The 14569-nt window shown below is 45.5% G+C and overlaps 1 protein-coding gene across 1 annotated transcript in view; it reads right to left on the reverse strand.

The window, feature by feature from the left end:
* Positions 1-1191: 1191 nt before the first annotated feature.
* Positions 1192-14569, reverse strand: part of LOC8042381 (cytochrome P450 4C1) — a 29590-nt gene continuing 16212 nt past the window's right edge. Inside the window, exons 4-11 of the mRNA XM_040221777.3 lie at positions 10441-10640; positions 6324-6393; positions 5871-5997; positions 5157-5342; positions 4810-4983; positions 4633-4699; positions 3844-4023; positions 1192-1373 (exon numbers count right to left, since the gene is read on the reverse strand). Of these exons, the coding sequence (XP_040077711.1) occupies positions 1192-1373; positions 3844-4023; positions 4633-4699; positions 4810-4983; positions 5157-5342; positions 5871-5997; positions 6324-6393; positions 10441-10640 (1186 nt within the window). The remainder of the gene's footprint in view (positions 1374-3843; positions 4024-4632; positions 4700-4809; positions 4984-5156; positions 5343-5870; positions 5998-6323; positions 6394-10440; positions 10641-14569) is intronic.

Genomic DNA, 14569 nt, shown 5'->3' on the forward strand with positions numbered 1-14569 from the left:
TGAACGTCGTGCATCGACGTTGTAGGAATGTCGACAACGTTTGAGTTGAAATACAACGTCGTCACAACGTCGCTGATTGGACTCTAATGGAACGTTATATGAGGACGTCACCTCAACACCAAAAAAACGTGATCGAAGTCACGCTGGACGTCACGGACGTCAGAGACCTTTCCTCGACGTTTCCACGACGTTTTGTGCTGCCTGGGTTATGTCGTCTGCTTTGCAGTCCCTTGTTCTTATTGCGCCTGTTTTTGTTTCTGCGACTGTCGCCGCCTGCGGAATGCGCGCCGCTTTTGAGTTGAAAATATCGTGAGCTAATGGCGCCGGCTCTCGGCGCCGCATGCTCGTTCATTGGCGGCAGTTGCCGTCGAGACCGCTTGCGCCATGTCTTGTCTCCCGTTCGAAACGGCGCCGTATGGTTTGAAGACCGGTGACTTCGCTGCGTTTCCATTGGAGCTAAGACTTTTTCTTGCTCTACTCTTTCCTCAGGTAACTTCGCCCTTAACACATTTTACAAAAAAAAACAAAAAAAAAAAACACCATCTGTGGGCAACGCTGCGCAAAATCGTAGCGCGATAGGTTAAGAAGCCGAATTTTGCGGTCGATTTAAAGAGCTTGGCCTCTACTTCGAACACACGGTAAATAAATATTTTTTTTAATACCGTTTATTTTTTCAAAAATACATTTTCAGTCGTTGGTGAAACACACTGTACTTTGTACATATATTTGATGAAGCACGACGAATAAAAAATGATATTCTCTTGATGTCACAAGAATTCCGCAACGTCACGCTGTCTATGCATATTAACGTTCACTGATTGTGCAACTGAGTCATCTCCGATTTGAATCTTTTTGCCAAATTTTGCAGATGAACATGTCAAATGCATCATCCATTATAATAATTTTATTTAAGCATGGTTGCGCTACAATTTGTCTAAAACTGATTGTTTCATTCGCGTTCATCCGAGGAACGATGTTATGCTTGAAGAAAATATTAACAGGACAATATTTACAATAGCGTAGGAAACGGAAAAGGAGGGGGAGGGGGTTATAGAAGAAAAGTTGTTGAGCAACAATCAATTGTAAGTTATAAGTGTGGAGGTCTTATTTAAAAATAATAAAAAAAAGGTATCCTTGAAGAGGATTGTTTTGACTGATGGCGAAGGATGGTATTTGAAGGCGACTGGGCGTTTATCGCTCGGGTGAGTGTATTTCTGTTCGTCTTTGTACCCACACTTTGTTACCTCCAATATCCTTCACAACAACTTCGTAGGCCACCTCGAGGTTCTCTAGCGGTTCCGAGGAGACAATTTTGCACTTGCGAATCACCTTCGCCATCAGCAGCTTCATCTCCAACATGGCGAATTTCTGGCCTGAAAATATACGAACGGGGGTTGAACATTCAGGTAACACAGTCCCACATTCAGTAATGTTTAAAACTGTATTAAACAAAAATGAGGTGAAGTACTGTACTAACTTAGCGAATTCGTCAAGTTGGTAAATGTCATACACGAAAAAAAAATAACAGCTGAAATTCAAAGACGAGGTGAAGAAACATACGAACTTTTGATCCATCTGAATCCTAAATTGCAAGAACTCAGGTGTGATAGTTTTGACATTAGCCCATCAAATAAGATAGTGCTGGTTAGGATGGATTGGGTTGGCTTAGGTTAGGTTAGGTTAGGTTAGGTTAGCCTAGATCAATGCGGAGGGCAAGTTCGTCTGCTTCTTGCGCAGGGGGTAGTGGTGACGTCAGAACGCCGAGCCCTGATTGGCTGATCGCGACCCCCTATCTGAGCGTCGTCTGCTCGCAACGTCGTCCGCGTATGTCTTGCCTTTCCTGCGACTTTCGGAAGTGCAGAGGCCAGATTCACAAAACGATCTTACGCCAAAAATGTGCGTAAGACAAAACTTAAGAACAAATTCGTATTCACGAAACGAAAGTTTCGTAAGTTTTGCGCAGGTTACGACGAAATCCTACGGCAGCTCCGAAGCTCTCTTTGATCAAATCAGCTTGGCCGACAGCGTCGCAGTCGCGACGACCCACGGACGTTTATTTTTCTACCTGCGCTTCTGACGCGTCCCGACTTCGAGCAGGAAGAAAAAATTAAGAAGTACTTGAAACAGACCACGACGAACAAGAACGCTGGATCCACAAACACCCGGGAAAAGCTCCAACGGCCACGATTCCACCGAACGCGACCAAACGAGCTGGGCAGTTAGGCCTAGCAGGCACTCCGCGACTCGGCGACCGTCTGCTTACGACCGGCTGGCGTGCTGAATGGAATATGCCCGCGCGACCTTTGTGAACCCGCTGACCTCAATTTTAGATTAAGAGGTCAATTTCTTCCTCTTGTTATCTCCTTGCTTCCCGAGGCAACGGTGACTCTCGCCGGTGAAAAAGCGGTGAATCTCCGACAGACGCAGGAAAGGTAAAGCAGCCATCGCTTTGACTAGCAGACGTAAAGCAGACGACGTTAACTGCGCCAACCCGCCGACGCCGTTAAAGAGTGAGGAGTCTCGCCGCACACGAATGGAGGGAAAAAGTATTTGGGAGGGAACTTGCGGACACTAACACGCTCACGTCTCCGTTCTAAACAAACACGCCTCGGCGCCCCGGGACACCTCGCCAGTGAGTCCTTTGACTTCCCTCCTTGATGCGCGTCTGCTAGTTGTTAGACAAAAACAACTTACCGCTCGAGTTATTTCGTCTGCCCTCTCTTAAAGGCGAAGTCGAGTTCGCTCCGAAAGTCGCAGGAAAGGTAAGACAGACGCAGACGATGTTGCGAGCAGACGACGCTGAGATAGGCGGTCGCGATCAGCCAATCAGGGTTCGGTGTTCTGACGTCACCGCTACTTCCTTTCTAATGCGCAGAAGACGAAAATGAGCCCACTTGCGAGGCGTATAAGCACAAGGATTGTCGAATTCCGAGCATTACGCTGAGCATAATCATGAACATAATAATCCACACGCTGTGTTTCTTAAGTTGTCAGTGACTATGGGATTGACTAGTGGCCGGATCACTCAGCTATCTGAGGCCGTAGTCGCACATTAGCGCGTACAGAAGCCCGTATATGTTGAACATAGCAGCGCACAAAGGAGACAGACAAAAGAAAGGTAAACACAAGACACACAAGTGCTGTTCCTTCCCTTTTGTGATTGACCTTGTCCTTTGTGCGCTGCTATGTTCGACATGTCATCACCATAACTAGCCTAGCTCACCACCCTTTTGAAGCCCGCATTTTTCAGCTTGGCGAGTGCCCTAGCTTTTTTCTGCACACTCTTGGATTGGCGACTAGTGGTTGATGGATCAGTGGCTCCCCAGAACCTTCTGGAGGAACCGCTGGAGTGCGGGAAGAGTAACTGCTGTCTTCATCAATGCTGAATCCCACAAGCATTTAACGCTGACAAATGCACAGACAAGTAAGTCAGCAGAGCTCATTCACCTTTGGTTTTATGAAAACGCCAGGAGAAAAAAAAACATAGTTGGAAAAGCAAAAAAAAAAAAAAAAAAACCCTTTAAGATTTGGGTCAAAAACAGGAACAACACAGTACCGTTGAATTTAATATAAATGAATAAATCAGTTTTATTTTAAACTTTATTTAAATAAACGTCACCATCGCAGGGTGTGCGATACCTTTCCGTTTCAGTTAAAAGGCACCAGTTCGTTTGATTAAACGTTGGTTTTCTGTTTTTATAGACACACTAAACCCACCTTTTTATTCGTGATAATTTTATGTGATTGTTACTTATTTTGCCAATTTTGAACTAAGCCCGACAATGTGACCAAGTACTGACGAGGCAGCCCTGACGAAGCAGATGGACAGAAGCGTTTCCGTACCAATGCAGTTCTTGGGGCCTCCCCCGAAAGGAATGTAGCTGAACGGGTGTCGTGTCCTGATCTCGTCAGAAAGGAACCTCTCAGGCATGAACTTCTCGGGGTCTTTAAAATACTTCGGGTTTCTGTGCAGGCTATAAAGAGCTATGAAGCAATTCACACCTTTTGGTATAACGTGGCCTTCTGAAAAAAAGGAAGAAAGGAAGGATGGGGTGTGACATAAAATGTATTTAAAAACAAAAAAAAACAATGTAATTACATACATTTTGGCTAATATGTTGGCTGTGCCATTTGATATCAAATGCGTGGATATACATAGCGTACGTGCTTCGTTTTAATTTGAACAAAAGTGTTTTTTTCTTTTTTTTTAAAGAGGAAGCAGTTTTTTTGAAGACGGTTGATCTTCACCGCACGTTTACGGAACCCAGTAGAGCTGCCATCAGAGGCAAAGCTAATTGAATTCTTAACTAATTAACTAAAATTAGAAAACGCATGTATTCAAGCGTCATGCAACAATCTTAGTTGCCGTCGTCGCTTTTATTCATATTTCTCCTCTCCAGTCCTGTCTTTCCTCTTGCGAGGCATCAGAAAGATGCCTTGCATCCAGCCAGGGCCCCATGCGCGCGATAAAGAGACGAGGACGATACTCTGCCTCACTCTCCAGCGAATTAGCATGTGTTTCGTTATGACGGCCGGAAGATTTGAGGGAAAAAGGAGGGTATGACCTACAGAAATTAGAATATGACACCTTGAATCGACTTTGCATTGCCTTCAGGTGCTTATTTTGCTTACCCATTTCGAGTTCTTCATCAAGCACCCTTCCGACCAGAGGAAACGGCGGATATAACCGCAGAGCTTCCTGAAAGTTGTGATTGCAATTGTCATTGAAACTAAGCTATGATATCCGACTGCTTGTATGACAAAAGAGCAAGATGCAAATCAATAAACCAAAAAAGGAATCGCTCAAACCTTTAGACAACACTCCAAATACTTCAGTTGCGCTAGGTGACTTGCTGTGATTTCGCCGTCTCGGTCGTTCCCAAATACTTCATCGAGTTCCCGGTGCACTTTTGCCTGGACCTCGGAGTAAAGTCCGAGATAGTGCAGTGTCCAACACATGCATGTCGTGGTTGTGTCGTTGCCCTGAAATGGCAAGGGTACCGTGTTGTCGACAAGACGTAACTCGCACTCAGGGAGCCATCAAACCATCAGATAACTCTATGAAGCGGGCTCCTCAATTGGGAAGCCTATATGACTGTATATTACACTCGTTGGAAGCTTTAAAAGAGCAAGACGAGCTTGTAGTGCTTACTTACGGCGGCTATCATTGTGTCGATGTCATGTCTGACGTCACTCAACGTGTAACTGCTGTCTTGAATATGTTTTTGCAGGAGCCTGTTCATCAGCGACGTCTCTCCTCCTGAATTGAACTCCTCCTCTTCAGATCCAGATTTCGGGATGATTTCAGTGGACTGCAGTTTCTCTTTTCGCCTCCGCATAACCTTTTTTAGAAAGAACCACGAACGTAATCACTCAAGTGTCCCTATGGAAGTTGTAGTCATAACTGGTGGTACGCAATTGTGGGTGCGAGAATGTTAGTTTAAATAACACGCTAATAATATTCTTTTTAATAACGATTTTAACGCAATTCTTGTTTTACGAGAGGCACTAGGAGTATACCTAATTTAATTAAAAACTCCAAACTAGATGTCACGCTACAGATGTGTCGCATACCTCAGATGTAGTAGTACTTCTCACATATAATATCAAAATCCGTATTAGGTTAAGTAATCTAAATTGTATCTGTATTTCTCGTCTACAAAGTGCCGACTGTTAGAGAAAAAAATGCCGAAACAGAATTTTATTTGTTATTAAACACCCTTGATTTGGGTAAGCTGCGTCTGTAGTAGCATTTCTGGACTATAAATGAACTAACAGACAAGTATTAGAAAATTGTTACACGAAGCCAACAATACGTTCTTTTTTTTCTTGTTATCTTAATAAAAGTAACAGAAGTCAAACTTTCTTACTGAGTAACTGAGTTCCTTCATTTTCCCAATGTCCGCCATGAAGATTTTTCCCCCGCGCGAAATCTCATATATCTTTTCAATCCAGAGCCATGGTGAGCAACCTCTGTCAGTAAGAAGGGCCGTCGCCCTAAAAAAATAGGAGAGAAAGAAAAAGAGCGCTTTTTTAAATCCTTAGATGCAAGTTCCGTAGAGCAGAAACTCTATATACTCTGTTTCAGACTACTGTTAACCGCAGGGGGTGCTCCAAACCAGGGAAGCCAATCAACTGCCGTGGGTGTTTCACGTGACCTTTGTGAGGGGTGCAGCAATTCGAGGGGTGCATAATAACGTGATAGTTCAGAGTGGTGGATTGGCTTGAATGGTCTGGTGCGCTTTCGCTGCGATCCATCGAAAGGTGGATCTGTTTCTGTGGTATACCAAGGACAGAAATGCAAGGCTGAATGCTACTCGTACCGATTGAAAGATTTCATGAAAAAGAGATTCTTGTTTTCTTGCAGCTGCAGTTTGACTCCCATCGTAACTTCTGAAAGATAGAAACAACAATTAACTAAGAAAGACGAAAAAAAAAGAAAGACGTTTACAAATCTCTGTAACGGGAAACTAGAGCTCAGCTCTTAAGGGGGAGGAGGGAGGGTACGAAGGCGAGGGTAGGCCCCTTCGCATCCTTTGTACCCTCCCCTCCTCCTCCTACTTTCGTCCTCCTCTGCTCCTGCCGCTTAATTTGTTCATGGGCGACGTGGCACGAAGTCGTAACGTTATTTTCCCCACTATATTTAGCGGGGAAACTGAATTGGTGTTGACGTAATGGATTCACTGGTTTCATAGCCTTCGCCGTTTGCCAAGCTGTGGTGAGTTGTAGGGACCACGTAGGTCCGGTTTCCAAAAAGCGCCCGTCAGTGTTCTCCTCTTTTTCGTGCAAGCAGGTTCGGACTTGGGTGCCTACATGTTTCCGTCGCTCCGCTGTTTAGGGTGGCGACAATGTTTGTGATACCTGTTACCGACAAAGCAGCGTTGCCTACCTCGTTACCATGGTAACCTCCGCAGTTTTCGTCGACCATTTTGTCACACTCGCCGGTCGTGCGCTCGCACCAACGTTAGCTCGCACTACACCGCAAATCCTCGTTAGGGTTAGGTAGCGCTCACCGCTCTCGTTCCGACGGCGAGGTTTCGGCGTTCAATGCCGGTCTGTTGCGTTCCATTTTGTCGCGGTAACTCGCGTTTCGTTAAGAGCAACGCACACTTCCTGCTCGCAACATCAAAATATGAAACACCCGAATAAAGAGAGCGACAGCCCCGACGACCGCCATCCCGCGGAGCCTCCAACTCCTCTTATGAACGGAAACGTGTCTTCACAATGTTGCCGGTGTTTCGAGACTACAGAAACTCAGCGTTGTTTACGTTTAGCGAAATAAGAAGTGGGAAAAAATGGCGGTGGGATAGGATCTTGGAATGGGTAAGAAGAAGTTTGCGCCACTTTAAAGCGGTGCGGAAACATGTAGACATCCTGACGAGTCCCATTTCGCGACCGTGGTTTTTCGTGCAGGCGCCCGTGGTTTTTCGTCGTGAACGTCCGCAATACATAAATGCCAACTTTTTCGTAATAGCCGTTTATTTTCTCGGAGTCTAAGGATTTATTGTGCTGTGTTTGTTGGACGCGTTTCGACAAAGAGCTTCTCATCGGCGTCCACGAGACTTCCGCTGAATGTGATCGACCGTCTTCAACTCGACATGGTGTTTGTGACTCGTTCTGTGCTGCCCCAATCGGATTACGCGTCTGTCGTGGATTACATGAGATCGCTGCTTTATTTGTAGGCACTCTGCAAGCATGCTTCTGATAGTAGTGCTGCCTCCGTCTCAATAGACTATTTTACTGTTTACAAACATGAAGTGCCGCTTGCGTCCTAAGCAACTCCCTGTCGTTCCGTCTTTGCAAGCCTGTTGAGTTTTGCTTACTTCACCAGTGCTAGAAAGCATAAACGCTGCACGAAAAGTAAATTTGGAGATTGAACTTGTGCCTTCGGTTGTACAATTTAAAGGGGTCGTGAAACAATATCAGGTGGGAATGTTCATGACCTTACAGAGGCGTACTGATTCTAGCCTGGCCCAAGTATAACCCGCACGGACCACCACTGAGTCAGAAGCGTGTTGGTCTTGGTGAAATTGCGAGGATAAAAGGGAACTATTTTGTTCAGTTGTTCCTTGGCCAAGCTAGATGACGTGCGCGTAAACGTGGTTTTCTCCTTTGGAAAGCTTGCTATTGCACGCACTTGCCCGCCCAAGCAGAGACATGGCTGCGGCCAGATGACCTGCTTGTAATCGTCTATAGAAAATTATATAGAACATATAGTAGAATCTTGATCGAAAAATAAAAAGTGAGCCAGGCATGTTTCTACTCATTTGCAGTCATTTCTTTGTGCAATCTTTTGGGTTATTACACCCTATCTTATGGGTGTTGGTGATTGCGCTTTTGTTAATTCCCTTTCTGGCGGTGGTAGACCCAATTTAGAGGGCGTGCTGCGCAGTCATAAAAGGCTAATAAAAAGATGTACTGTGGAATCACAGCTTAATTTAAGGGTTTTCAGATGAACGCCTTCCTTTAGGGGTGTTAGCTATAACGCCCCTTTCTTAGGGCGTTTAGCTACACCAAAGAGGGTGTTAGTTATAGAACAAGTCATTTGTTACACCCTCAAGGGTGTAATGATGTTTATTGTGTAGGACGACCGCAAGGACGAGCTCGATGTTACTCCGCAGATCGCGTTGAGGAGTAGAGCACCTTTCAGCGCCTGCTTATGCTCGCCACGCTCCGCTTCCTAGATAAGAGCTATTCACTAAACAAATAACCGGCCAGAAGGCAGGCGTCTGGAAATTTGTTTTAGTGTGTATCATATGTTCCGTTGAACTAAAAAAAGCGAAGTCATATCGTGTGCCGGCGCTGACGACGTCGCAGCTGCGTATTGTGTTCGAGCGGCGTGAGACTCGGTCGAGCTACTACTCAGGCCGAACCGTTTGAGATACCAGGGGCCCTAAGCTGGACGCTTGGCGAAAACGACGGCGAGAAATGTGGCGGCCGCGATTGGCCAACGCCACACTTGACCTTGGCGCCGGCCAATCATAGCCGCCGAATTTCTCACCGACTTTTCCGCCAAGTGTCCAGATTAGGGCCCCTGGACGCACTTTGTCTCCCTTTAGCATGAACTGTTGTTAGTCGTGCATGCTAAACGCGCCAGCTAGTTTCTTTGGACAAAGCCTCGGCGGCTGCACGAGCGCTCGTGCAGCGAGTGCTCCAGTCAAGGCAGTCAATGCTAGCCGCTCGCGCTTGCACAGCCTTCTGAGTTAGTCCACACTAAGGTGAGACGGAGTATAAACCATTTTACTGTTTACAAACATGAAGCGCTGCTTGCGTCCCAAGTGACTTCCGGTCTCTCCGTTTCTACAATCCTGTCGAGTTTGCTTATGTCAGCCGTACTAGAAAGCATAAATGCTACACGGACAAAAAAGTTGGAGATTCGGCGAGGGCTTTCGGATGTATATTTAATTAATTTCTTGGAGAAGACAAGTTGGCTCGCAGTTTTATTAGAAAAAAATTAACAGGTCTCGGGCTTCTTGGTTCGTTTGGCGTTCGGCTGGAGAATTGGTGGTGATATGTTTCATCGACGTTTCTAGTGGCGGTCTTAAGGTGGGCCTTGTTCATTCTTTTTAGGAACTGAAAGTTCGCAGTTCGCTGGGATGTGAAAGACTGGAGCTCTTTAGGTATCGCCGCCTGGTCGAATGTCTTCGCAACCCAGAGTGAGGATGCTTCAACTTCCTCTGCTGATGCAAGCACGTGCAATGCCAAGCTTCTATGACTATTAAAATTAAAACAGAACCGCGTGGGTAGCAGGGGAACTCTTCATGTAGTGAGGAAAACACAAGGCGCTCCTATTGAGCTTCTCACCGCGAATATCGCAGTGAGAGATAACAAGCGGCAGAAAGGATAGCCGCATGCCCGGTGGAAATCGCTGTGCGGAGTTTTAAAATAAATGCGGTTTACGTTTTACTTCTGCCCAGGAGAAGTGCGATAACTGAACTCACAGGACAAAAGCTATAGAAGTGTGCTCAAAACTCAATTTTGTTTAAATGTGCTTCAGCTTCCCTTTAAAGGCCCGTTCACACTCTTGCAACGGAGTACGACCGAGTGAGACCAGACCGGTTTTTAAGCCTTTTGCGACTTCTTAGGACCGGATGCGATGCAGCGGAGCTGGTCCTAAGAGATCACAAAAGGCTTAAAAACCGGTCTGGTCTCTCTCGGTCTTACTCCGTCGCAAGAGTGTGAACGGCGCTTAACATTTAACAGGCTACGGACGGCGCATTCCAAATAAAAGAACGGTTCCGTCAAAACGCTCACTAAGGGCTTATAGGAATGCCGGGCGTCGCCCACGCATATCATGATGGTCCTACAGTCAGAGAGATTGCGATAGCCAATCAAAACGCCGAAGAGCCGATCGCGACGCGCGTAAATATAGAAAGTCACGCCCTGTGTTTCTTAAGTTGTCAGTGAACATCCGTTGTTTCCCGCATGCCCCGTGCTCACCTCCATTGATGTCCATGGCGCACTTCTGCGTTAGCTCGTAGAGACGTATGGGCTCATTGGGTGCCTTATCGACGAGCGAGCATATGTGCTTGACCAGCAAGTCGCCGTTCTCGTTGAAAATGCGCAAGTAGTTGTTCAGGACACGAAAATGAAACGCTGGCGTCAACAGCTTTCTCTTGAAGCGCCAGGGCTCACCGGTTCTGTTCAAACGATAAAACGAGGTTACATTTATACTCCGTTCACACGATCATAAATGTACCGTTAGCTGATGGGCCCTTTGTGGACTACGGTGAATCAGTTCGCGTTTCTCCGCACGTTGCATGGTCTTTTGACTCACCGACGGCAAAGGAATCTATTTTATGGGATCCTTTTTTTTTCTTTAAGCCCGCCATGTGAGTAAGGTATTATAAGGACCGTCATTATAAGCTTCTTATTACCTTTGTCTGGTGCAATGTGAAAAGTGCAATGAAACGCAAAAGCGTGTTGCTTTTGTGAAACGAATGATTTTGAACTCCAACGGCGTGCATTTAATCCGCTTTCCTTTGTTTCACCTTTCAGCTGCCAGACCGCGCAACTTTTCTCTGCCCACTATAATCTCCCTGTAATTTTTGAAGCGCAAACCAAAGCATACCCGCTCTGCACAACTGCAAGTTCAGACTCGCTCCATACCCCGCGCGCGCATTGGCTTCCGCCCAGTGACGTTGCCTCCCTCTTGCCCTTGTCCTTCATTACTCTCGTCTTCACTAAGTGGAGCACTTCCCCATCACTTATGTCCGCAGATGGACGCCGTCAGCTTTTCCCTGTCACGTGGGCACTAATGCTAACGCATTAAAATGAAGAACAGATCTGTCTGAATACAAGGCATAAGAAGCTGCATACGCCAGCCTTCCTGCAGCGTTGTGTACACGTGAGAATCTATTTTTAAACATGTCGCAAAATAATGACAAATTCGAGGATTAAGTGCGGTTTTGGTTACACTTTGCAAGGCCTTGCGGAGACATATAAAGTGGTTATATACCGTCAGATCTTGTTTAATGTTCTGGTTATGAAAGATTCGTTGGGCCTGCAGTTTATATGTTCTATAATAACCTGGTAGGTGCGTTTAAGTTTTCTATCTTTTCTGCGGTTCGCGCCTTTCCTTTATTCTCAGAGGTTGTCTCATCTCGGAGAATACGGTGATTTGTCTGAATAATCAACATATGAATATAGAAAAGTAGACATTTGGACCAGTCGATTCATGATCAAAATATAAAGTGCGTGGCGGACGGAGTTGATGTGCTCTTGCGTACTTCGGGGCAAGCTGTGAGGTGGAACAAAACGTCGCACATCGTAGACTACTTTAAAAACCAGGCTTAAAACTGCTTAGTCAGACAATGAGGGTGACTTTGTAGTGGCTCCGCAGGACTTGTACCATCAGAGGGCTCAACAGGCTGTTCTCAAGAACTTCAAGAAAGCGAGTCCGGGACCTTTGACCAAACTTAAGACCAGGGCTATGGAACTTTGCAGTGAAATGAAAAGGGACTCCATTCATTTTAGGGCGATTGTTACCGAGAGTGGATCTTGGCAATCCCAGCTGTCCGGCTTTTTCGCCAAACATCTGTCGTGCTTGGAACTACACGATCCTTTCTTGGTGAGAAATTCGGAAACGATTATTCTTTATTTGAAGGGAGACGCTAGTGGGATGCGTAGTGCTTTTTCTTTGGATATGGAAGATCTTTTTTATTCTATCCCGCACGACCATATTTTTTCGGCGGTTAGAAAATGCATAGAGCAGGACGGCGATGTGTCGTTTGCCAACTCGAGTGGCATCAGTGCGGAGAGTTTTTTAGAACTATTATCTTTCTATCTATCGCACACGTATGCTTCCTTTCATGATGATATGTACGTCCAAAGGAAGGGCATTTGAATCGGGTCTTGTGTCGCGCCGGTGCTATCCGATATTTTCTTAAGTAAATGTGACAACACCATTGCCGAGAGGCTGGGACACGACAACTAGGATGAAGATTTATAGGTACGTTGATGATTACCTTGTGTTCAGCGAATTGGCAGAACGATCGCTGGATGGCGTTGTACCCCAGATGCTCGATGTGTTTCCTCGTGTTCTGGAGGTCTGAGGTTTACGCACGAGAAGCCGGTAGAAGGGACACTACAATTCCTAGACCCAAAACTACGCTTTCTGAAGAGCCACATATGATGAGCGTACAAGCCACGATCTAAGAAACGCATCCTGTCATATACGAGTCATCTCATTCAAAATTAGTAAAAAGGGGCATTGCTAGCACGAGTTTAGAGGCGGCCCAAAAACGATCTTGCGAACATTCTGTGGAAGACAACTTTAATTTACAGATTTCGCGCCTGTAGAAGGCAGGTTTCCCTCAAGGATGCCTTACTGATGTTGCGAAAGGATTGTTAAAAAAGTTCAAAGGAGCAGCCAATCGGGCAAGAGAGAAGCCACAAATAAGACCGGTAATTATTCTGTACTTCCATGCCATGCCCCATTATTTAAAAAAAGTTGCACAGCGGTTTAGAGTACCCGTAATATTTTCAGCCCCGGAAAAAATGGCACGCTCGTGCCGCAGAATCAATAATCCCCAGCCAGATATGCGGCATTGCAGCACAAAACACCGGACCAAATGTGCTGAGTGTGCCCCCAGAGTGGTGTACGAAATTCCGCTGACTTGCGGCTCCGTGTACATCAGCCAGACTGGTAGATGTGTCAATGATCGTGCACGGGAACATGCGGCAGCTATGAGAGCAAGCGTGTCTGGTAATCTAGATGTTCATTGTAGGGTCGGTGCCCGTGCTCACCAGTTCTGCATGATGTGAAGATTCTGGCGAAATATAAAGATAAAATATGCCGAAAAGTGCACGAGGCATTCGAGATTAGGGCAAAGGGAGACGAATGCGTTAGTGAACCTTCCCTTGCCCTCTCAGGGAAAGAGTTTGATTTTATCAAGGGGTCGTGTCGATTGATGGGATGAATAGGCGTTTTTAACGGCCTATATATTATGTGTTTTTTTTTATAAATAAACTTTAGTTGCGAGTGCGCCTCGTCCTGTTTACTTTCCTCTTTGTCCTGTCGTTTTTCTTTTTTTTGGCGCTTTATATTTTGAATTATGTAGATAGCGCAACATGAAATAAAGAATGCCCCTTAAAATTCGTAGAGAGAATTTTTTTTTTTTACCTAAGAGACTCAGATTTTACAGTCTGAAGAAAGTTTAAATTAGAGAAACGCCAGCTTATGTAATGAGCAGAGGTCAGCATTAATCATAATGTAAAAACAGCGCAAACAAACACGGACGAAGGCGAAGAAACACGCAGACGGTACAAGCGCTGACTCGCAACTGAATGTTGCGAGTCAGAGCTTGTATGTATACGTACAACAAAGTTAAAGGTTTGGCGAGGGCTTTCGGATGTATATTTAATTAATTTTTTGGAGAAGACAAGTTGGCTCGCAGTTTTATTAGAAAAAATTTAACAGGTCTCGGGGTTCTTGGTTTGTTTGACGTTCGCCTGGAGAATTGGTGGTTATATGTTTCATCGACGATTCTATCGGCGGTCTTAAGGTGGGCCTTGTTCATTATCTTTTAGGAACAGAAAGTTCGCAGTTCGCTGGGATGTGAAAGACTGGAGCTCTTTAGGTATCGCCGCCTGGTCGAATGTTGTCGTAACCCAGAGTGAGGATGCTTCAACTTCCTCTGCTGATGCAAGCACGTGCAAAGCCAAGCTTCTATAACTATTAAAATTAAAACATAACCACGTGGGTAGCAGGGGAACTCTTCATGTAGTGAGGAAAACACAAGCGCTCCTAACGAGCTTCTCACCGCGAATATCGCAGAAAACTCTTTTTCCGGCGCGCGAAACGTTTTCGGGCGCAGCCTGTAATCTGACTTGAATAGCCCCGCATTGTACATCTAGAATGGTGTCGGATATTCTTGTTATTCATCGTTACTTTGGGTATATTCTGCGCTAAAACAATATTTAAAAAAATCCGCGCAAATGTTTTGGAGAAAAATAATTTTCCTGGCGTGACAGAAGAGAACACTAGAAATGGGACATTACCGGTATGTTTGAAAACAACAAAAAACTGTCGTGTTACCGAGGGCTATGTAAAGAAGAGCCAAGACAA

The sequence above is a fragment of the Ixodes scapularis genome, unplaced genomic scaffold (genome assembly GCF_016920785.2).
Source record: "Ixodes scapularis isolate PalLabHiFi unplaced genomic scaffold, ASM1692078v2 PGA_scaffold3__209_contigs__length_174095766, whole genome shotgun sequence".
In the NCBI taxonomy this organism is placed as follows: Eukaryota; Metazoa; Arthropoda; class Arachnida; order Ixodida; family Ixodidae; genus Ixodes; species Ixodes scapularis.